This window comes from Lactuca virosa, chromosome 8 (assembly GCF_052849685.1).
Source record: "Lactuca virosa cultivar CGN04683 chromosome 8, Lactuca_virosa_CGN04683_v6, whole genome shotgun sequence".
Taxonomy (NCBI): Eukaryota; Viridiplantae; Streptophyta; class Magnoliopsida; order Asterales; family Asteraceae; genus Lactuca; species Lactuca virosa.
In genome coordinates this window covers 85016811-85041148 of record NC_136433.1, presented here as the reverse complement: position 1 = coordinate 85041148, position 24338 = coordinate 85016811, and the positions used below count along the sequence as shown (strand labels likewise).

General features: G+C 33.3%; 1 protein-coding gene and 1 non-coding gene across 2 annotated transcripts; one reads left to right on the top strand and one right to left on the bottom strand.

The window, feature by feature from the left end:
• Positions 1 to 21707: 21707 nt before the first annotated feature.
• On the bottom strand, positions 21708 to 23405 carry LOC145130570 (uncharacterized). The gene is made up of 3 exons (XM_079065348.1): positions 23053 to 23405; positions 22496 to 22820; positions 21708 to 22454 (listed from the first exon to the last, which is right to left on the bottom strand). The coding sequence occupies exons 1-3, from the start codon at positions 23403 to 23405 to the stop codon at positions 21708 to 21710; spliced, it is 1425 nt and encodes a 474-aa protein (XP_078921474.1).
• Positions 23170 to 23276, top strand: LOC145135207 (small nucleolar RNA R71). The gene has a single exon (XR_013719669.1). It is a non-coding gene; the product is annotated as a small nucleolar RNA R71 (small nucleolar RNA).
• Positions 23406 to 24338: the final 933 nt, after the last annotated feature.

Genomic DNA, 24338 nt, shown 5'->3' with positions numbered 1-24338 from the left:
TAGATACAAGTTCGGACATCCCAATGAAGTCGTTTATAAAGCCAGAGGGCTAGTCCAACGAACAAATACAACAAGAACTTGGAAAAAGGAATCCAAATACACGATCTCAAATATAATCCAAATCCGATGCTGCATATTTCTCTTCTCTTCCAAGATGGAATTATTCATGATGTACATTTTGTGCCCTTCATGCATTTTAATCTTCCAACTCAAGATGTTGATCAACTAGACTTACCAATCTCTCCACATAGACGCTACTATATCAAGTTCGCACATCTACATCCATCTGATGATCCTCAAACAATCATTTGAACTGAGAGTGAGAGACTAAGAACCTTTTATTCCACCGACGCACGACCTCAAAAGGAAGTGTGGTCTCGGAAAAGAATCACCAAGATAGCTGGTCATGGTAGAAAAGTCCAAAGCAAGTTTATTCTCAAGTGTCTCCTGTACAGATACTACATTTCTCGGAACAAAGAATCTACCATCACAATCACAGATGCATACTTTCCTTCAATAAATCCAAATGACATCATTGTCATAGCTACTCTACTATCTGCTTCTTGAAGGACTACATCGTTGAATTATGTCGATTAGACGTTGAGTTTGCTCATCTCTTTGGAATGGAAAATCTCTTAGCCAAGATCACTACCGAACTTCTTGAAGCTTAGATCTTAACTGAAGGACCAATCGAAGAACCAGAACTTGGTTACGTCTACCTCAAAAAGAAGACCAGTCAAAAGGAATTTTTCCGAGTGCTTGACAAACATCTCATTCCCACCAAGATTCTTCAAAAATTTGCTTTAAATTCCACCAAGAGTGATTCTTCCGATCACGTCAAGAAGAAATTCATTGAGCATCTCAAATGGTACATCGAAGTCCGAAGATGGCTCCAAAGTGCCTATCTGTTTGTGTTTGATGAAGCAAAGTGATAAGTCAACTGATTGCTAAGGTCACTTAGGGGGTATTGTTGATACATGAAAATTTATCCTCTAGCAATCCGAGATAAAGCTGTCTGAAGTGAGAGTCTTCCGATGTGAGAAATGTTCTGAAATGAAGCTAACTACGAAGTGAAGTTCTGTCCGAGATGCATCTTTTGTTTCTTGTTATTCTGAGTCTGTAATGTTCATTAAATGTTCCTAGTATTATTTTGTTTTGTAATTATTGTTTTATAGTATAGTACATGGGACAAGATCAATAGAACTGGTTGTTTCATTCTGTTGATCTTCAGATGTCTTTTAGTCTATGCACTTTATGAGATTTGTCTTATTGTCACTCCTTGTCTATTTAAGGAGTTGCAACCTTCATATTATGTACGCATTAGTGAAAACATTCACCTTTCTCATCAATACCAAGAATCATTCAGTCAATCATTCTCTCTATCATTCTTATTATTCTTTAATCTCTTTACACTGTTCATATTAATTATTTAATCGCTTTGGGCACTATGATGAACTTTTTAATTTTCGAGACAAGACTGGTTTACCAGACTTGACTGGACCATAATCATTAGTAGCAGACATTGATCTTAAGATAATTCAAGGTTTGAGTTTTCAAACCTTGTCCGCGCAGACTCTTTTTGCTTTCACATTATCCTCCAACTTCTAATGCGCATAACTTCTTCATTTCTAACTCATTTACTATGTTATTTATATCAACGCGAATGTGGGAATATACTCTAAAATGATGTTTGGTAAAACTAGCTGAAAATTTAGCTAAAACATATAAAATGATATAAAAGGGCATTTAAAAGAGTGTGCTTCTATAATTAATTAAGGGGTATATTTGGAAATAATTTAAAAAGCTTCTAAAAAAGTAGTCTAAGTAGCTTTTTAAAAAGCTAGCTTATAAGCTGCTTTTTGGTTTGCCAAACATGACAACTTAAAAAAACTTGAAAAATAAGTTAACTTCTCAGCTAGCTGTGGCGCGCCAAACACAGCCATAGTCTAATTAGTACATGCACTGTGAAACTTTTCTTTTTATACTTAGTGCAAATGAACTACTTTAAGTAGGTTAGAAAATTGTTAACTCTTTACAAATTATTGTATAAAATTTATACATAAAAACTATAAGTTATTTGCATTATAAGTAGGTTAAAAAAGTGTATACTCTAACCTAGTAGTTCATTTGCACTAAACTATTTAAAGTAGGTTATAAAATTTATTAAGCATCATAGTTTTTAATACATGGTCATGCATCCTATTTAAATTATGATTTTATTCAACTTTATAATATGTGTCAATGTATACTCTCATTAACATATGTTAATTTCTATATATTACGAATAAAAAGTTGTATAAAAAATAAATATTATAATTTTTAATAACATAAATATAGTACTAAAACATCTATTATAATCTATGTATTCAAAAACCATATTAAACACTTATAAAACATATAATAATTCTCAAAAAAATATCCATAACAAAGAAGGTTAATGGTCTTTAATTTATCTTTAATATCAAACAGTATTATACCAAGAAAATTTTAGGTTGCAATAAATATGGATGTAACAAAACTCATTTCTTCAAGTCTTCAGGAAAATATCGCAACATATGTTAACTTTTATATATATATATATATATATATATATTAAAAAAAGTATAAAAATAATCATCACAACATATGTTAATTTATATATATAATGAAAAACAAATAGTATAAAAAGTAATCGTAATACAAGTTTTAATAAAATAGAACTACTAAAACCTCTATTATAATATTTGTCTTCAAAAACTTATTAAACAACTATATATATATATATATATATATATATATATATATATATATATATATATATATATATATATATATATATATATATATATATATAACATGTACAAATGAGAGGTAAATAAAAGGTCATAATTAAATACTTTAACTTAATAATTATAAAATTAAGTTAAAAACTCTTAAGTGATTATGGTTAATTGATTGAAAGTTGAAGATTTATGTACGTTTCAAATGAATGTGGTGCAAGAATAGTGATCATCTTGAATCATAACGTTTTGTATGATCTCTATTAAGATATATATATATATATATATATATATATATATATATATATATATATATATATATATATATATATATATATATATATAAAAGGAGTTGTAGGAATTAGGAACTCAACCTCAAGTATAGACCTAAGGTGAGTAACCATGTTTCCCTAGTTAAGAATTGGTATCTAGATATGTGGTTATTATTATGTTATTGAAAGATACCATGTGTTTTTGTTAATTATTGTTCTATGACTATATAAGTTGGTAAACCTGAGATTTTTGACTAATGATTAATGTAAGGTGTAGTAAGATAGTATATTAGAGCATTATAGCACATTATGTAGTAAGATAGTATATTAGAGCATTATAGCACATTATTATTGTAATATGTAGTAAGATAATGTAGTTGAAGTTGTTAAAGGTCATTTTTGATTGATAGATAAAGTTTGTGTAGCTGAAATTATGATTGTTCGTTGTTGAAAAATAAAGTTTATGTATAGTATAAAGTATAACTGATTATTAATGAATATTATGGGTAGATTTTGTAGTTGAGAAACATTGTTGAGTGTTGTTAAATTGTAGTTTTAGCCTTTATATATGTAATACCATACCCAAGTTTTGTTAATTGAAATGGTAGCATGAGTGGTAGTAATACAATAATTGAACGTTGTTAATTGAAATGGTAGCCTGAGTGGTCGTAATACCATAATTGAGTTTTGTCATTAAATTGGTAGTATAAGTGGCCATAATACCATAGTTGTGTGTTGTTAATTGATATGGAAGCTTGAGTGGCCGAAATACCATAACTGAGTTCTGTTAATTAAATGGTAGCCTGAGTAGCTGTAATACTATATATATATATATATATATATATATATATATATATATATATATATATATATATATATATATATATATATAAGATAATGATACCCTTGCTGGCCATAATATAATGAAAATTTGTCGTTAAATCACAATGGTATCCCTTATAGCCACAATACAACGAGTAGATGTTGTTAAAGTGAAATGGTAGTCTTTGTGGCGTTAATACCATGGTATAATATTGTTAAATTGTTGTGGTGAGACTTCGTAGCAAAATTCATTATTGATAATTGATGAATTAGTTTAAAGGCTTTATGTAACACTATACATGACGATGATTAAATATGTACGATTAATTATTATAGATCTTATATGTGTATAACGAGTAGGTTACTCAATAATCTTTCACTACTTAACTTTTATCTATTTTATGTCTTTCAGGATTAGGTAAACCCATTAAAGGTAAAAAGGAAAAATAATGGAAAGATAGCATAAACATTAGATGGATGGTAACCCTCCTCGGATCTTTTTTTGATTTTGAAGTATATGATCCAATTGATAGCTACTTGCATACTATTAATTAATATAATTGTACATTGAGTTGGTTTGTAAATCAAAAATGAATTTTTTTTTTGGTGTAATTTGTATTTATTTTTTGGGTGTTACACCTTGGGACCCCTCTCACGTCCAAGGTCTTCCAAGTTATCTAACTTGGAACACTATTGTACGCCTTCTTAAGGTCGATGAACACCATATGGAGAACTATATTTATTTCTCTATATTTCTACGTAAGTCGTCTAATTAAGTGGATCACCTTAGTCGTCGACCTCCCAGACATGAAACAAAAAAAATCAATGAAATATTTAAGCCAACCCCTTGTTGTTAACTAATGGAAGCCCCTTTATCGCCCCCGTTTGGGTGTGGCTATGTATGGATATGCTAAGGCGTCTTCTTTGGACTTTTCTAATTCTATTTCTTTTCCATCAATCGGGGCGAGAGGGGGCTAAAGATTGAATGCAAGAGCAAGAATAGTCGGGAAGACCAAACTCTACATCCTTACTTTCCATGGTAATACCCAACAAGCATTAGCTCCCCCTGAATCAAATTCCCCATAACGAAGACTTTGTTCCACTAACTAGAATTGGCAATTGTTTTTTTTGAAATAGTTGTGAGACGACGCAACATAGACTCCAATATTCTCTCCAACAGTTTCATGGTATGACTAAGGGTGTGTTTGTTTACCTCTTAAAAAGAGGCATCTCTAAATTTGTTTGATTCAAAGCGTCTGTTAGCATCTTATTTTTGCCTCTTAATTAGAAAATACTCTCTAATTTGGTCAGAACTCAATGTGTATCTGAAAAAATATAGAACGTGTTTCCTAATCCTACCATCGTTACTCTTTTCTTTCTACACCGCCCATTCTCATCCACCCCACCCCTTACTCCTCCATCTCCAATCTTCAAAAAGCTTGTATGCTATTAAAACCCATGGTCATCTTCATGTCGGCCACCTTCGTTGACTCCTTTGGCCTTTAGCCTACAAACGTCAAATCATCCCCATCCTTTCATGTTGTTAACGCCACCCTTTGAGTATATATAAACCCTAATCATATTCAACAATGTTAAGAAAGGAGAGAAAAGAGATATGAGAAAAAAAAATAAGAAATGATTTCATCACTAATCAACTATAAGTATATTGAAGAGAGGAGAAGTAGGGAAGAAAATAGAGACTGATATATATATATATATATATATATATATATATATATATATATATATATATATATATATATATATATATATATATATATATATATATATATATATATATATTTTCTTCCCTACTTCTCCTCTCTTCAATATACTTATAGTTGATTAGTGATGAAATCATTTCTTATTTTTTTCTCATATCTCTTTTCTCTCCTTTCTTAACATTGTTGAATATGATTAGGGTTGATTATTGTTTCTTATTAGGGTTGATTATCATTGCTTATTAGGGTTTGTTATTGTTGCTTAAAATTAACATAAGAATCTGATTAGGCTTGACTATTATTGTTTTGTTTTCTATGTTTCTGATTTTTTATGTTTAAAGATGGTTTTGAATAAGATTAAGGTTGATTTTTGGTATATTTAAAGCTGCTTTTTGATATTTATTTTGGTTTTTGAAGCTGATTTTTATGTTTGTGTTGATTTTTGAAGCTCATTTTTTATGCTTGAAGTCGATATTGATTTGATATTCTTTATGCTAGAATTTGAAGTTTGTTATCTTGGTTATCTTTATGAATATGATCTTCTTTATATAGATTAACTTTGATTTCCAACAAATCCAAAGTTTGACTTCGATATAAAAATGGCAATGGAGTTTTCAGAAAATGCTTGAATCATATTCCATGTGAGGTTTAGCAACAGAGATGTAGTGATCTTCATCATGACATAATCGACAAGTTTGAAATTTTTTGATTGTGAACTTAGACTGTGTACTTAAATATTTGAAGCAATTATGAACTTCTAGTAGTGGTGTTTCTAATATAAATTGTGTACCAACTGCTAATTATAATGAAGTACTAAAATATATATGGAGGCTAGTGGCATAACATATTCTATTTGTTTAGTGAAAGCAAGCTTAAATGAATACTTTGTTCACATTTTGACGTAAGGTGTGATCAACAATGCATATGAATATGTAAAGATCGAAAGGGCAATGGATCTTATTGGAATAGTCATGAAGCACACATCCTTTGCATAAATACAAGCCTATAGATTCACCATTGTATTGGTTTTAGATGTTTTTAGTACCATAAATTTAGATGCTTCTTTTATATATAACAGTTTCTTATTTCTTTTAAGAAACTATATTTTTTCTACATATTGAATAGATTATAAAGGATATATTTTTATTGTTCTCTTATTAATGTCTTTGAATGTATACATGTTCTTCCTCTTTAATACAACGAATGCTTGGTTATGATTGTAAACAACGTTTTATATATATATATATATATATATATATATATATATATATATATATATATATATTGTAAGAGAGTTTGGTTGGTAGCGTAGTGGGTGTGTAATTTTGATTTATGTTTAATTTGGATTTTGTATGGTGTTTATATTTTTTATAATTATTCAAAAAATTGGTTCAGTTATTTTATAAAACAGAAACATTTAATTAAGCAAAAGAGTAAAAAATAAAGGTAAAATAGTTAATTTTATAATTCACCACCGGAATTCAAACGTTCCTTCTAAATAACATATTAAAAATTCAAATGTTAAAAATTCAGACCCTCTTATAAATTCAAATTTCTTAAAAGTTTAGATCTTGTCGGATAGCCTTAAATAACTTAATACTTCCATATTTCCTGCGATTATGGACCATTTTTTGTTCTTATATATTAGAATTTCATACTAGATCTCCACATACATCTTTGATGTTTTAAGATAATGTTAAATAAAATATAAGTAAATCAAATTCCACATTATATACATAATACACACAATGTGCTGATATAAAACCGGTGGTTATTTATAAAATCAAAAATTAACGTGATGCTAAACACTTAAACACAATGTGCTGATATAAAACCGGTGGTTATTTATAAAAACAAAAATTAACGTGATGCTAAACACTTAAACATGATCTAAGATCTAAGAAGCTTCGAGTAAAAAATTCTGTCCACAAAACTAAAAAATGCCACTCTTGGAAGTCATGTCATTGCCAACTTAACATGGTGCTAAAAGTCTAATAATTAAGACTTGATGAGTGGAAACAAGAAAGCCCGAAATCGTCGGAATTATTATCATAATCACACGATTTATATCTACTCTAATAAATAAAAATCATTTATGTCACTTGTCATATTTTCATGCATTTTGACACATGTAATTTTATGGTTAATTTTTAGAAATTAATTTTCACTTGTCATTTGTGGTAATTTCTGATTTTCTTAATTAACTATTCTAATTTTTAAGTTATAGAAAGTAATTAATGTGTCACTAATTTGTTTCCTTATATTTTCAAATTTTAATATGATTCTTTCAATGCACATAATTTAAAATTGACATTTTCTTTCAAAGTTCATTGTCATTTTAGACCAAAATGGTGTAAATAAAAAAAAATAATCAAACTTTGTTTTTTTTTTCATTGATAAAACTAAAAAGTTGTTATATGGCCAAAATATTATTATTACTACGTAGTTTGTTTTATTAGTATAAATTGAATTATTTATTTATTCATGATTTTGTTTGTACTTATTTTGAAAATTTACCTTTAAAAAATACTCAGTGTTACTTGATATTTAATATTTTCTTAAAAAAAATACCTAATATTTATATCTTCATATATAAGTTTTTTTAATCAATCTGTTAATTGTCACACCTAATAAAACAATTAACAGAGATTTGACAACAAAAAGAATCACTAATTTTCTCTAAAGAACACTAATCATACAAAACAAATAAACAATACTGATACTAAAATAATAATATATTTTTGGCTCTATTAATACAAAGTTTATTACACTAAAATAAATAAAACTCGTAATATAAATAAAAGTTACTTGAATGTTCCAATTTATAGGTGAAGTAAATAAAAAATCAAGAGAAATTAAATATTTTTTTATATTTTTTTCATACTCATCTTTTCTACTTATGTTAAATTATGATACCTCTGGTATTTATTGAAATTAATAATTAATAATATTTTAATATACTTGACACCTAAAAGAATAGATAGAAATAAAATATAAGATGATATTTAATTTCTCAAAAATCAATGTAGCTGTTCTTTTTAGGAATTTGTTGTATGTTAAAAAAATTAAATATTTTTATTACATAAAAAAGTTCAAATAAAACAATGAGCAGTTAACCTCCGTCCTGACTCGTAATTCCGATTTGAAAGTGATAGATGGGCGATTCTAACGCCGGTAACGGAGCAATTGCACATGCATATACGTCCATATGCTTCACTCCAAAAAACACAATCTGTGTACCAAAAGCACTTACACTTACCCAAAATGTGGGCACTTTGCAACGTGGGTCTTGTTTTTTTGTTTATTATCTAGGTAAATTACCAAATTAACCCACCGAAAAGTCAGAAGAAAGTTCTAGAAATATTTGATCATATTTAAAGGTTAACTAATCCTAATAAAGAAATTTGAAGTAAAAAGAGAGGAGACAATCAAAAGAGACAATACAAAAGCAATGATCACAATTGAATATTTGAATTGTTGTTCCATCTTTAATATCAAATAACATTTTTTAACATCTCTCAAGTGCTATATAAAATTATAATCAATCGCGACAATGTTGTCAGAATCCTGATCTTATTGTACGATTTCAATTATACACAGATCTTCTTGAGGTGAAAGCACAATTAGGATCATCAGATCGTAGTTAATATCAGTGACGTAGGTAAATCCTGACGACTTCAACCGATAATTCCTGGTGGAATCAGGTGATGGTAGTTAATATCAGTGGCGTAGGCAAATCCTGACGACTTCAACCGATAATTCCTGGTGGAACCAGGTGATGATAGTAGCCCTCGGTGGTGGAGCCGGTGTTTTTTTGGTTGTGGTTTTACCTCCATATTTTGGCCCCTTCGAAACCCACAAAAACCTTCTAGATATGGATATCATCCCTTTGTTTTGGACCAACCACGTTATGTTGGCTCATGAACTGATATTATGTTTGAGCTGGGGCAATAAACACATGTTTTTTTAATATAATATGTGTTGTATTTGAATGCATTTGATATTGTTTTTATTATAACAAAATAAGACAAATAAAGTGAGTTTTAAAGAAAATGTTTAGTGATTATATTCACTAAATCTAATATTATTTGGAATTAAATATTTTAGGTTAAAATTGTTTATACCAAAAGCCCCGAATTGTTTAAAACTGTTTTAACAAGTCATGTTGATAAATTTTTTATATGCATGTAAAAGTTTTGTAACAATTATTTTGTACACTAATGATTATATAAACCAAGCACCTTGAAATTTAAATATTGTCATCTAGTCATTAGAATATCTCCATGTGTAATTTTTTATTTTTTGTATGATTACACCTAACCATATTTGGCTCTAGTCAAACCTAAGCAAAAATTCACACTTCCAATTTGGAGGATTTAAATGGGCCTTAGTCACCCTAAGCATAAGCCAAGATGTTAATAAGCATATGGTTTCTATACTATCTTTTGTCCGTAGTTCCATACAAAATATAAGAGTTGCATTTATAATTCAATTAGTACCCTTCTCTCGGTTTGACTTTTTATTGTGTGTATGATCAAGAGAGCGTGATAATAAATTTTAATATGGTCTTAGTTTATATTACATTCGTAAATAACATGTTATTATGTTCTATATTGGAGAAAGACTTTTTGAATATTGCAAACTTTCTCGACTTGGATTCTGACTTGAGGATCATCATCAACACAAAAACAAATTACACAATCTTCACACTACTTCCCTTATACCAAATCATCCAATCATTGCACATTATATTGTAATTTTGGTGCGATTTACGGGGCCCAATCAACTGGTATTGTAGCTACGGTTGAAGACGAGAAGGTGAAGATTGATAAATTTGAAGGTCGTGATTTTGGATTTTGGAAGATCAAATTGAAGATTACTTATATCATAAGAATTAATAAATTACACTTATCGTTATCTGAACAGAAATCTGAGAAGATGGATCTAACAGAATGAAACTTGTTGGACCGACAAGCCTTTGGTGCTGTCAGATTATCACTGGCGAAGAATGTTGTGTACAACATCTTTAATGAGAAGACAACGTTTGGATTGATAAAGGCGTTGTCCAACATGTATGAAAAGCCATACGCAACAAACAACGTATTCTTGATCAGACAATTAGTAAACACGAAGATGAAGAAAGGAGCGATTGTGACAAACCATGTCAACTAGTTTAACTCGATAATATCCAGGTTAGGATCTGTTGAAATTAAATTCGAAGACGAAGTCCAGGCTTTATTCTTATTATCTTTGTTACCCGAAAGTTGGGTTGGAATTGTTACTGCAGTCATCAGTTCTTCAGGAACTACGAAACTCACATTTGAAAGCATCAGAGATCTGATTCTTGGCGAAGATGTTCAGATAAGGAATGGCATAATATGGAAGAGAGGGGCAGAGAGGGGCAGAAAACAAAACAGAGGTGGATACGAAAGGAAAAGATCAAAGTCAAGGAAGAGAGGACAGCCAAGAAGCAGAAAAGAAATCGTATGCTAGAACTGTAATGAAATAGGAAATTTCATAAATAAATGTCCTAAACCTCCTGCATATAATGGCAAGAAGGGGATGAATGCAGCTGAAGAATACGATGATGCACTAATTTGATGTGTAGAAAATTCAATCGAGTTTTGGGTGATGGATTCAGGAGCATCGTTTCATGCTTTCCACAACAAAGAAATCATGAGAATTTTCAAACCTTACAGTGGGTATTGTTCTTCTAGCAGATGGTAAATTTCTGAATAGCACTGGTATTGGAGATGTAGCTTTAAAAACTTCAATGTGTACTACCTGGATTTTGAAGGATGTGAAATATATTCATGATCTGAAGAAGATGTTGATCTTAATGGGACAGATGGATGAAGAAGGACATTATGTAAAGTTTGCAAAAGGTAAATGGAAGGTTATTAAAGGGAACTTGGTCATTGCTCAAGGAAAGCAGAAGGTAACTCTATATATGGTGGAGTTAACCTCAGGATAAGAAAATGCAACTATTGGAGATAGAGAGTCCTCTACTTTATGGCACCAAAGACTTAACCATATGAGTGAGACAGGAATGAAGATGCTTGCTTCAAAGGGCAGGATCCCAAAGCTGAAGAATGTGACAGTTGACTTTCGTGAACCATGAGTATTCAGTAAATAGAAAAGAGTTACTTTCGTGAAGACAGATCAACCACCAAAATCAGAGAAGCTTGAGCTTATACATTCTGATGTCTTCGGTCCGACATCAGTTTCATCAACATGAGGTTCCTGGTATTACGTTACCTTTATAGATGATGCTACAAGAAAGGTATTGGTTTACTTTCTAAAAAATAAATCTGAAGTTTTCTCCACTTTTAAAAGGTTCAAAGCTACTGTGGAGAATGAGACAAATCTGAAGATAAAATGTCTGAAGTCAGATATGGGATGAATATAGAATTAAGGAGTTTACCTATTACTATGCAGAACATGGAATCAGAATGTTGAAGACTATGCTAGAAACACCTCAACAAAACAGTGTTGTGGAGAGGATGAACAGAACATTAAACCAGATAGCTAAAAGCATGAGGTTACATACAGTGATGCCAAAAATGTTCTGGGCAGACGTAGTGAGCATAACTACTTTTCTTATAAATCATGGACCCTTAGTCCCCATTGGGTTTAAAATTCTAGAAGAGGAACGGCAGAAAAGGGAAGTATATCTCTCTCACCTTAAAGTGTTTGGTTCTAATGCTTATGTCAATTTTAAAGATGTAGAAACAGACAAACTTAAATCCTAAGCTAATAAGTTTATCTTTATCGGGTATGAACTGGATGATATGGGCTATAGATGTTGAGATAACCAAACCATGAAAGTGATCAGGAACAGAGATGTCACTTTTAATGAAGATGTCATCTATAAAGATGATCTAGCCATAGCTTCAAGCAAAAGAAAGCAAAGTCAGAAGACGGTGTTCGAAGAATTGACAGATGTTGATGTTTTACAACCTGAAATAGGTGAAGGCTCACAAAATACCGGGAGTGTTGAAGGGACGATAAATACTTAAGTCAGTGGGAGTTCTGAAGATGATAAAGACTCAGAAACCAAAATACCATATAAGTCAGAAAACGAACCCCCAAATCAGACAGGTGATGAAACTCCTAATCTCAGAAGATCGACCAGAGATTGGAGACTCACTAGCAAATATTCTCTATTAGTTAATTATTTGCCGCTGACAGAGAATGGAGAGATGGAGTCTTATCTAGAGGTGTTGTAAATAGAAGAATCTATAAAATGGAAGAAAGCCATGAAATAGGAATTAGATTCACTTAACAAGAACCATACCTGGTCCTTGGTCAAATTACCAGCAGGAAAGAGAGCTCTGCAAAATAAATGGGTGTTCAGAATCAAGGATGAAGTTGATGGCAACAAGAGGTATAAATCCAGACTAGTTGTAAAGGTTTTCCAACAGAAGATGGCTAATATGAAATCTTCTCACCAGTTGTGAAGATGACTACTATTCGACTGGTCTTGAGTATTGTGGCTGCTGGAAATTTACATCTAGAACAATTGGATGTTAAGACTTCATTCTTACATGGTGGCCTTGAGGAATATATTTATATGTCCCAACTAGAAGGTTTCCTGGTAGATGGTATGGAGAATCTGCTGTGTATACTAAAGAAGAGTTTATATGAAGTGAAACAAGCCCCAAGGCAGTGGTACTTAAAATTTGGCAACATCATGCAGAAAAGTGGGTACAAAAGATGTGAGATGAACTATTGTTATTATCTGAAGAAGTTCAGGTCCTCTTACATTATTCTTTTATTATATGTTGATGATATGTTGGTTTTTGGATCAGACATGCAGGAAATCAACAGAGTGAAGCAGCAACTCTCCATAAAGTTCGAGATGAAGGACTTGGGAGCTGCCAAACAAATTCTCGGAATGAGCATAGCGAGAGACAGAGTTGTTGGAACTTTGAAGCTTTCATAGCAGAAGTATAACAAAAAGATTCTAAAGAAGTTCAACGTGACTGATGCAAAACCAAGAAGTACACCTTTAGGAAGTCAGATAAAAATTTGCAAGAAACAGTCCCCAAAGACGGATGCAGACAAAGAAGAAATGGCAAAAATCTTGTATGTATCAGCAGTTGGCAGCTTGATGTAGGATATGGTGTGAACCAGACCGGACATTACACATGCAGTGGGAGTTGTGAGCAGATTTATGTCAAATCCAGGTAAAGAGCATTGAGAAGGGTTCAAGTGGTTGTTGCATTACTTGAAAGGTACTTCTGAAGTCGCTCTATGTTTCAACACAAATAAAGAGGTTTTGGAAGGATTCCTTGATGCTAATTTAAGGGGGTGTGTGGATTCTGGAAAAAGCATTATTGGGTATGTTATCACTATCGGATGTACAATAGTGATTTGGATTTCCAAACTTCAGAACAGTGTTGCTCTTTCAACCACGGAGGCATAATATATGGCCATTCCAGAAGCAAGCAAAGAGATGATATGGTTGAAAAATTTTCTACCAGAGCTGGGAATAAAACAAGAAGACTATGTTCTCCACTGTGACAATTAAAGTGCAGTACATCTTGCAAAAAAATCTGATCTTTTACAGCTGAACAAAACACATAAAGATGTGATATCATTTCATACTAGAACTGATAACTGATGGTACACTAAATCTAAAGAAAATCTTTGGTACAAAGAATCCAGCTGATATGTTTACTAAGGTGGTACCATCTGATAAGTTGAAGATGTGCATGGCTTCAGATAAGCTTCCAGGAACTTGAATAGGAGGCATGAACTAGATTGAGAGAGAGAGAGAGAGATGGGAAGGAGGAGAGGGAAAGAAGGAGAGAGTGTGTGTGTGAGAGAGAGAGAGAGAGAGAGAGAGAAGAGTGTTATAGAGGATACATACTTGGTTGGAAGCTAAATGATGATCAAGCCTCAAAGTGGGAGATTGTAAGATATGGTGACTTGTCATCAGATCTAAAAAATTTTGGGCAAACCAATTTTTTTAGGGCTTTTTTTTAAGTTGTACTTGGCCTTTTATATGTTTAGGTTAAATCTTGTATATATTTATGAACGACCATATCTATAGGATCCATGGAGATGATAATTGTAGAATTAAGAATATGCAAAATCAAAAAGACGGGATTTAACGTTTAAGCACAAGATGTATAGATAATGGAGTAGTACAAAAATGTCGAAGGATGTGCTAGCTTAACTATAATACTTTCTCTCTAGAATAAACTACTCGTCTATACAATGGGAGCTCTCTCAACCCACAATGAATAATAAACTGGTATTTATAGGATAGCTAAAACCATAAGTCCTTCTACATGAGAAGCCTTCCATATAGAATAGGGAAGGAGTCTTCTACATCACCTTTCCGTGGAGATCTTTGCACCCCAACATTCTCCCCCTCAAAGTTTGGAATGGATTACCCGGCTTCAAAGTCCAAAAGAGCAACTTCACGAACAAGAACTCAAGCGTGAAAAAAATGTAGAAGTAATCATCAAATCTTCAAATCTTCAATATCCTTCTAATCTAGGTTCTAGGAAGCGAGACATTACAATCCAATGCTACAAGAGGCAATCTAAAGTCCTTGAGTATCCAAAACTCCAAGGATAATTACCCATCCTTGAGCATAAAAGCACATCCCAAAAATCTTCAAGAAGTCCAAACCCTTCATAAAAACTCACTTCGGAAAATCAAATCCAAATCATTTCATAATCACTAATAACTCACCCTCAAAGTCACATCGATCTTCAATCATAAAAGATCATTGACTACGAAACGAATATCCAAAAACTTCCGAATACCCATATCGAAATCTCTCCCCCTTTTTATAATTAAAATATGATTATAAAACTCCAAAAGGGAATAAGAAAGTACTCAAGGTAGATTTTTCCATGTAATACTCCCCCTCGATATGTGACAAAAACAAGAAGCTTCAAAACCGGAAAACATGAAAACTACGTCAATTCTTCAAAAACATGATTTCCCGGAAAGTTTTGACTTTAAAATGAACAAAATCTGTTCATATTGCTGGAAAATATTTTGCAAAAATGACAACTTTGATATCCCAAGAAAAAAATCTCCAAAATTTGCAAATAGTATACTTTTGGGTATAAATTGTCATTAGGCTGAAAGATCAGGGACCATATGCGAAAAATTGTTGCTTCTTCCCCAATTCAGTTCAGATGCAAAACCCATACTCGTTATTTGAACCACTCGTTATCAGCCAGTCGTAACTCAACCACTCGTAAGACAAGTCCTTGATATCAACCCCTGCTCTATCCAAGTACAAGACTTGATTAAGTAAAAAGCTTCGTTACGATTGCGAGTTAATATGTAATATTACTACACCTATTATGTTTACCAACTATCTAACTAACAATTACGATTTAAGGCAGTGTACCTTCTCGCAAATAATATAGCACTAACATTCGGGTATCGAACACAGGGAACAGATTTAATTAACTAATTTAATTACGAAAAATTAACATAAAAGCGAGAAAAAGGTTAAATGTTTTTTATCTGATTTTTCAAGTTCAGACATATTTAAACAATTAACTAACAGTTTTAATCAATATTCTAAAAACAATTTCGTTTAGTTCGAATCCACTTCTCCTCTATGGTTAGCTACTAATTATGGATTATTAAAGTTGGTTATCAAATATTATGTTATTAGCAATTCAAGTCCAAATTTACTAATGTTTTCACTAATTCATGTAAAACTATGTATGGTCATACACAAGCAAACACTGAATCAGATATTGGATATAGATAATCTATGTAAGATTTATCTAAATAAACACAATTATGGTCATAATTTATGTTCTCCGGCACAGCTAAATTAGTTACTTTTATCACTTATCTAAGATTTAGTCGATCCTAGCTCTAGCAATTTAATAGTCACTAAACTACTAGGTATCAAGTTCATGTAATTTAATGGCCACTAAGCTACACAAAACCTGAATTCAAGCAATCAAAGTAGCAGGCTAGGTAATGATAATCAAACACAAGCTCAAAACCAACTATTAAAATCCATAATTTGATAAATTAAACCATAGAGTTAAAGTTTTATCTGGCTAAACGAAAGCAACTAAATTCAGCTACTCATGGCTGAAAACATAGACAAAATCTCCACATAAATTGACATGATTAAAGTAAACAAACCAATGTAATGAATGTGTTCTTCAATCTCTTGATATCCAAGCTAATCTCATTCAAAAGGATGCTTTGTGCACTTTCTGGACTCCAAAATCGATCTCTCCTCCAGAAAACTCTCTCCAAAAATCCTCCAAATCCGTGAGAATGAAGGAATATTTATAGTTTTGGTAAATATGTTGTTCATGTCGTGAGAATTGGTATCTCACGTCGTAAGCTCGGTAGTAATCCTTATATTCCAAGGAAATTAGATCTCGTATGTTGGTCTTCTAGAACGTGATTCTCACGTCGTGAGATTTGATCCCTCACGTCGTGAGCTTGGCTTTTCAGCTGGAATTTCCTTCTTTTAATCTTCAATCCTCCAAATTTCCAATTCTTGTCAATTTTAGTCATTTATCTTCAAGAGTGTTCCTTTTGGCTGCAAAATACAATTTAATCCAATAAGTACCATATATCTTTTCAAATAACCAAAATATTAATTAAAATGTATTAAAATATTGCCTAAAAAAGTGTATAAATATGACAATATCAAATACCCCACACTTATCATTTGCTTGCCATCAAGCAAAACTAACTTATTTTAGGTCAAACTTTCATCACCAACATCACATAAGACAATCCATTTTGAACTCAGCCATTATACCAAGACCTCAATGCGTATATTTGTGTCTAAAGATCCTAAAAACTTCCCAATCGTAAATACTCACAATCCTTATGAACCTTCACCCCTTAGCTTATACGACCCTCATTTCTAAAACCCTCTGAATCCATCCTCAGAAATCTTTCTTAACCTCAAGGTATTTTTGGTTAAGCTATGCAAGCATACATAATCTAGAAAAATTACAACTTTTGATACCACAATGGAGCTCTTGGAATTCTTCACTTCTTTGATATTTGATCTTTGATTTCTTTTAATTCACCACCTTTTTGTTTGACTTTTGGTATCTTCAACTTTTTGATTCTTTAGAATTTTGATCTTTTGATCTTCATACTTTGATAGCTCCAAAATTCTTACAAGTTTTTTGTAATTTTCTCTTTTTTTTTTTAAAATATCTCACATTTTCCACTTAAATCCTACATGCTTAAGCAAGGGAGCTTAACTTCAACCTTATTGGTTAGAGGTATTAGTCTAAGTGTAATGACTGGATAAGCTCTACTGGATAGATTTCAGGTACAAGCTGCAAAACTTATTATGCCATATAAACTACCAGATTACCTTTCATATCTCATTGCTTTTCACTAAAACTTGGAAAGCCACAAATATACTATAACATATGTTGGATCAATTAAACATTAGAGTTCGCATTGGATCATCCCATATAACACTAGCAACTTAAGTTTTTAATTATTACTAGATTTAATTTTTAGATTATTATTTCAAATCTGTTTTTAATTTTTTAAGTTTTCTAGCAATTTACTTTTTCCGCCCCTACCCCACACATATTTCATACAATGCCCTCATTGTATGCATAAAATAATTTAAAATTAAGAAAAGGGAGAAAAAGGAACAGACTCCCCTGGGGTAATAGTGGCGAAATTCATTTCTGAACGCGTGTGGAAAACTTGAACATCTTGATTATATGATTGAAACTTGGATCTTCTGAGACATGTAAATGTGTCGGCAAAATGTGAATCATAAACTTGCATCTTCAAAAAGTGTGGTGCATAAGATCTTCAAAGCATAGCATCTCAATGTGGGAAAGCATATGTCACATTGCAAATTTGGAAGAGTAAAAGAAATGTCACTTTGTACTGCTCACGACGTGGTAAGAGGAATCACGTCGTGGTGTCAAACTAAATTGAATCCTGAATATTGATGGCATCGAGCTCACGACGTGAGGAGTGAAAGCTCACGTCGTGAGAACTGGATCTTCACAGTTTGTATTTGTGCAAAAACCCTTCTATCAAAGTGAAATTCAACTGAATGTCTAAATGTATTAAGACCCTTCTAAGACTCTATTTTTCTTGACTCCTCCCTCGTCTCTAGTCTCTCACGAAATTAACCCCACGCTTATTAAAAATTATGCGCTTCGACTCATAACGCTAAATGACACAGATTTTCTCATACGCTCTTATCTCTATTATCTAAATTTCTCTCATGATGTCGTACTAAATCTGCAACAAAGCAAACAAATTGTGGAAAGAAAAACCATCACATAGTTTGGTTCCAAGTTTTAAACAAACCAAATAAAAACTTAAAAACTAAAACAAAACACACCATTCAGTGATGAGATCATTCTTCATCTACGTCATCTCGTGCTCCGCTAGTCCCTGCTCCGTCTCCCTGTCGCGACCAATACTCGCTTCATGATGGCCAAATCGGGTATTGAATTCCGAAGTTAGGTGGTTGATTAATGTTGAAGTGTTGAATCATGTTTTCCATTGTATCACCTATCCAGTTCATACTCAAGCTCATTCGATCAAAATAACCCACCATCATCTCATCACGAAATGGTCCTCCTCCCATGGGTGCATTTTGTTGCACCGGTTGACCTCTCTCGCCACGCCCCCTTACATTTCTCCTTCCTCTTGGACGCGGTTGCTGCTCAAGTTGCCCAAATTGCTCCCCATCATTATCGGCAGGAATACTCCAATACAAGCCCATATTAACAATAACATACATGGACTCTAAATATCCCAAAGAAAGATCGTCCCCCACCTTGCATGTTAATGTACGAGTCAAATGAGGTGTCAAAATACCATAAGACCTCGCCAAGCGAGTAACAAAATGTCATCCCACGATAGGGCTTCTAGCTCGTGATGTGGCATCCTTGCTACCCAAGTAACTAGCAAGATGGTATGGGATATTGCAAAAAATCGTCGGTGCATTAATAGACCACAAGAAAAACAAATTTATGCTTGTTACTTTGTCTCCATGCTTCTTATGGTTGATGGAAAAGTAACTAATCGATGGAGGAGTCGATGAATCAGTGACCGGATGTGGCTCTCTTGCGAGACACCCGAATGGAATGCCCCGTTCGCAATGGTAGCCCAAAAATATAACCACTCACCCCCGGTAAATATTCTCTAGCAGCCGACCTCAAAAATATATAAAAAACCAGAGATCTTGTCTCATTCTCATCATAAATACCCCATCCTCCAATAAAATTATGCTAAACTGCATTCTCGATATTCGCCCCCAAGACGAAAAACTAAAGCTTGTGCAAAGTATCGATCCATAGTGGCATCCTCAAATGATACCGACGCGAAAAAATTCCACACATAATTCTTGAAAAATAGGCTCGCTAATAGCAAATACATTCTTCCACCCATTACAAGTGAAAGAAAACCCGTCCCCCGTAAATGTCTTCGTTAAATAAGGGGCCATCCTCGTCATGAGTCCTAGTTCTCCCAATTTGACCCAATCAATCCGAGGAGAAATAATGAATTCTCTGTTATGTAACCACCCCAACTTGTTTGTAAAATTCGTCACCACACTTTGGAGCATGTTGACCGGAAGTTGATACAAAGGGTGGCAATCAAAAACATTCCCGTGAAACTTCTCATTTTTTTCTCCTTGAGGCCATTTCCTGCAAAATAGACAAGAAACAAAATCAAAGGCATACCAAGTATAAAACAATCAGCAGCAAAACAGTATCTTGTTAAACTAGAGTTCATGTCGTGAGCACGTAGGCGCACGCCGTGAGTCGTGAATATAAGATGAAATTGGTCCAACATAAGAACAAATTGATCCACAATCAAGGATGCGGTTTAATTAAGCTTTGATTCAAAGGCGAAAAATCAAACGTGCATCAACAACTTTACTAGAAATCGACCCATTTTCAACATTTTCCATCAAGAACAAACCCTAGCCTAAATGCACAAAATTAGCAATATTAACAAGGGTAAAGTGTAGAAATGTTACCGAAATTGAAGGTTAAACACAAAATTAAGAGAAGTTTGAAGAGACTCGGTGGCAAATCGAAATTAAAATCAAGTGTGGGGACTGAAACCTTTCTGTTCGTGCGAGTGGCTTAAACAAATGGAAGTATGGTCAAATGTGTGAGATTACGTAATATGGTCCCCTCCCCCGTGCTTTTATGGCTCACGTTGTGAAGGATATACCTCACGTCGTGAGCTTTGAACTGAGCAAAAAAAACGATTATAATCTATTTCTCACGTCGTGAGGGATGAACCTCACGTCGTGATGTCGAGGTTTTTACAAAAAAACATTATTTTATTTTATTTTTCTAAAAATGTCTACCACTCTATAAATTTAACCCCACACTTGATTCTTACTTATCTTAAAAAAAATAGATGACCTTGATGATTATTTATCCTAAAAATCAAATAAAAATGCAAAAATGAAAAGAAAAACGCAAACCGAGCTCGGGTTTCCTCCCATGAAGCGCTTCTTTTTGTTGGAGTCATGAGCCGGACTCCATGTGCCTTACGTTAAATCGTTTGGAGTTTCAATCACCGATTGCACATTCTGTTCCCTCCACCTTTTCTTGTACGTTTGCACTCTTGTAAGATATGTTTTTTTAGAATTTTCCTTTTTTCACTTTAGAATCGCCTTCTTCGAGCTTTCGTTTCACCCCCTTATTTTCCACAACAAGTTCAGGTTTCCCTTCTTCTTTTTGTAGCTCCTTAGGTTCTAAATACACATTTTTCAAAGTTGGTTGTCTCAAGTCTTGTGTAACCTCTTCTTCCTCATCACTATACATCAAATTGTCTTCACTCTCCTCACGTAGAGAACTTGGAGTTTTATAAGCAAAGACTTCAAAAACCATTGGAAATGATGCTCTAGGCTTAGTACGCTTGGATTGTTTAATTGCTTGAATTTCTTCTTCCATCAATTTCTCCAAATCATCAAGCTCGGTTTCTTCATCCATAAAGAATACTTTATTTTGAGCATAATCATTCTTGAATCCGTCTGCCACTCCAAAAGTCATTTCCTCGTCTCTTACTCGCAATGTAAGCTTAGACTCGCAAATGTCCACCAAGGCTCGTGTGGTATTGAGTAAAGGGCGTCCAAGGATAATTGAGACATTTTCATCCTATTTAATGTCTAGCACCACAATGTCAATTGGAAAAATAAATTTTCTAATTTTCACCAAAATGTCTTCGACTATGCCTCTAGGATGAGTCACCGAATGATTAGCCATATGAATCGTCATTCTATTAGCCTTCAAATCTGGCAGATTGAGCTTTTGATAGAACGAATAAGGCATCAAATTTATGCTTGCTCCAGAATCGGCTAAAGCATATGTCTTCATATTATTTCCAAATTCACATGGAATTGTAAGGCATCCAGGATCTCCCATCTTCCATGGTATCCCTTCCATAATAACCTTAGAACTCTGCTCACTAAGGACTACCTTGGATGTCTTCTCCAGCTGTTGGCGAGTGTCGAGTAAGTCTTGAAGAAATTTGGCATAATCGGGCACTTGTGCCAAGGATTCAATAAAAGGAGTATTAATAGGAATACCCTCAACTTGCTTCATAAACTTAATATATTCTTGCTCCAGTGGGTGAATTTTGGTTCGAGAAGGAAATGGTAGCGGATGACGAAAAGCTTGAGCACAAGAAAAAAAATTATGTTTTGACCTTGCCCACGTCGTGAGGATTGAATCCTCACGTCGTGAGGACGATGATTTAGCAACATTATTGTCTTCGATTTTCGACCTCTTTGGTTCTGGTTCAGGTTGCTTTGGCTCTTCTTCTAAGGCTTCTAAGAACTCAAAAATAGTATCTTCTTCAGTGTCGATATCCATCACATGGGGTTGTGGTTTATTATCGGCAATCTGTGGAGGTAATCGTTCGTTAACCAATGTAGTTAATTGACCAAGTGAGCTTCAATATTTTGGATTGAGGCTTGATGATTTCTAAGTAAAGCATTTTGATCTCTCATTAGAGCTTGCTGGTCTCTTATTGCTACATCGGTTTCATCATGTCGTTTTTCCGAAGCCTCCATAAATCTAGTAAGCATGGACTCAAAATCAGCCTTCTTTTTAGGTTGTGGTTGCTCTTTTTGGTAAAAGTCTCGACCTGTTTGCCTATATTTCCCTTCTTTTTTCTTTTTGTATTCATCATATGGCAACCATTCTTTCTTTGGCTTCCTCCAATCTTCATCGTAATGGTCTCCACTTGAGTAGCATACTTGAGCTTTCCTGTTCCCATTCTTGTCCAAATGGCAATCTTTTGTCAAATGTGGACCATTTCACTTTTCACAAACCACACGTATAGCATGTATGGATTGGTCCATCTTCATCATTCTTCAATCCATATTATTCAACATAACCAAAACAGATGCCATGTCTTCAGAAGTGCCACTCCCAATTACTTTTGCTCCATCATTTCGAGGATTGTGATACTCACGCGAGTGCTTAGAAAATTCTTCACATTAACTCCTTAACTTCAGCGAGATTTTTCTTCGTTAAAGGTCCTTGATAATCAAGGAGTTTCCTTGTCATCACATTTACCCAATCGTAGAAGATTGATACTTCTTGTTGCACATTAAGATCATTTTGGGGGCAATTTCGAAGTAATCCCTTGTAACACTCCCATGCTTCATAAAGTGATTCACCTAGTTGTTGCTCAAAGTTAGCTATTTCCTTCCTGAGTTTGGACACTTTTGATGGTGGGAAAAATTGCTCTAATAATTGTTCCCGCATTTGTGCCCATGTATTAATTGCACCGCGTGGAAGTGCCTTTAACCAATCTTTAGCAGATCCTTTGAAAGTGACTGGAAGCATTCTAAATAACACTGTATCGCATGGAACATTCGGGATGTTGAATTAATCAGCGATGTCATTGACTTCATCAAGGTGTTTTTAGGCATCCTCATGATCTTTCTCGGAAAATGGAACATCCTTAAGGGTAGAAATAATATATCCTTTAAGCTCGAATGTTGCGATAGCGGGAATTGTTGGTTGCACTAAGCCTCGACAGGTGTCCTCCCAAATTCTCTTCTTGTACGTCTCCATGGAAATATCGGCAATGTCCGCCATGTTGTTTCTTGGCTCGCTTTCAGGTTCGCTACTTTTTCCTGTTTTGTAACCAGCTTCCTTTTTATTAGGATTGTTCTCAATGCCTTCAAAAGAGCCTTCGTCTTTCGGGGTGTTGCTTGTTTCTCCTACGTGTTTTCCCTTCTTTTTACGAAAAAACGATTTAAGATCCTTAAATGGTGATTTCTTTGGTGTTTTGGATTCTCCTGCATTCTTGTCCTTCTTTTTATAAAAAGCTGACTTTGGATCTTAAAGTGGTGGTGTCAAAGGTGTATTGGATCCACGAGTCATAAACTTCTGCAACACAAACAAAAATAAAAACGTAAAAACGAATAAAACCTAATTAAAAATTCCTACTGATCGTTCACCATGGCGTGGTAATGATACCACCTCGTGTTAAAGCAAATAAACTAAACAGAAAGCAAACAAAACGAACTAAAACGCGAAATAGATGAGTTCACGTCGCGAGCTTTAAGAGCTCACGTCATGAGTTCAATAATTCAGAAAACTAATGCTAAAAAATAACATTTGCAGGTTTAACCCCACAAAAAAGGATCGATTAACCTAAAACAATTAAATCAAAAACTAAATTAGCCGTTCTCTGGCAATGGCGCCAAAAAATTGATACCTAATATTACTACACCTATTAGTTTTACCAACTATCTATTTAACATCCCCCTC

What these genes read in the sequence shown, in the direction of transcription:
- LOC145130570 (XM_079065348.1), bottom strand. Translation starts at nt 23,405, where the DNA reads ATGCTTCCAGTCACTTTCAAAGGATCTGCTAAAGATTGGTTAAAGGCA. An exon ending in GCTGAAGTTAAGGAGTTAAT is followed by an intron (nt 22,821 to 23,052) that starts GTGAAGAATTTT and finishes GAATGGGAACAG; the next exon opens with GAAAGCTCAAGTATGCTACT. An exon ending in AAAATATTGAAGCTCACTTG is followed by an intron (nt 22,455 to 22,495) that starts GTCAATTAACTA and finishes TTACCTCCACAG; the next exon opens with ATTGCCGATAATAAACCACA.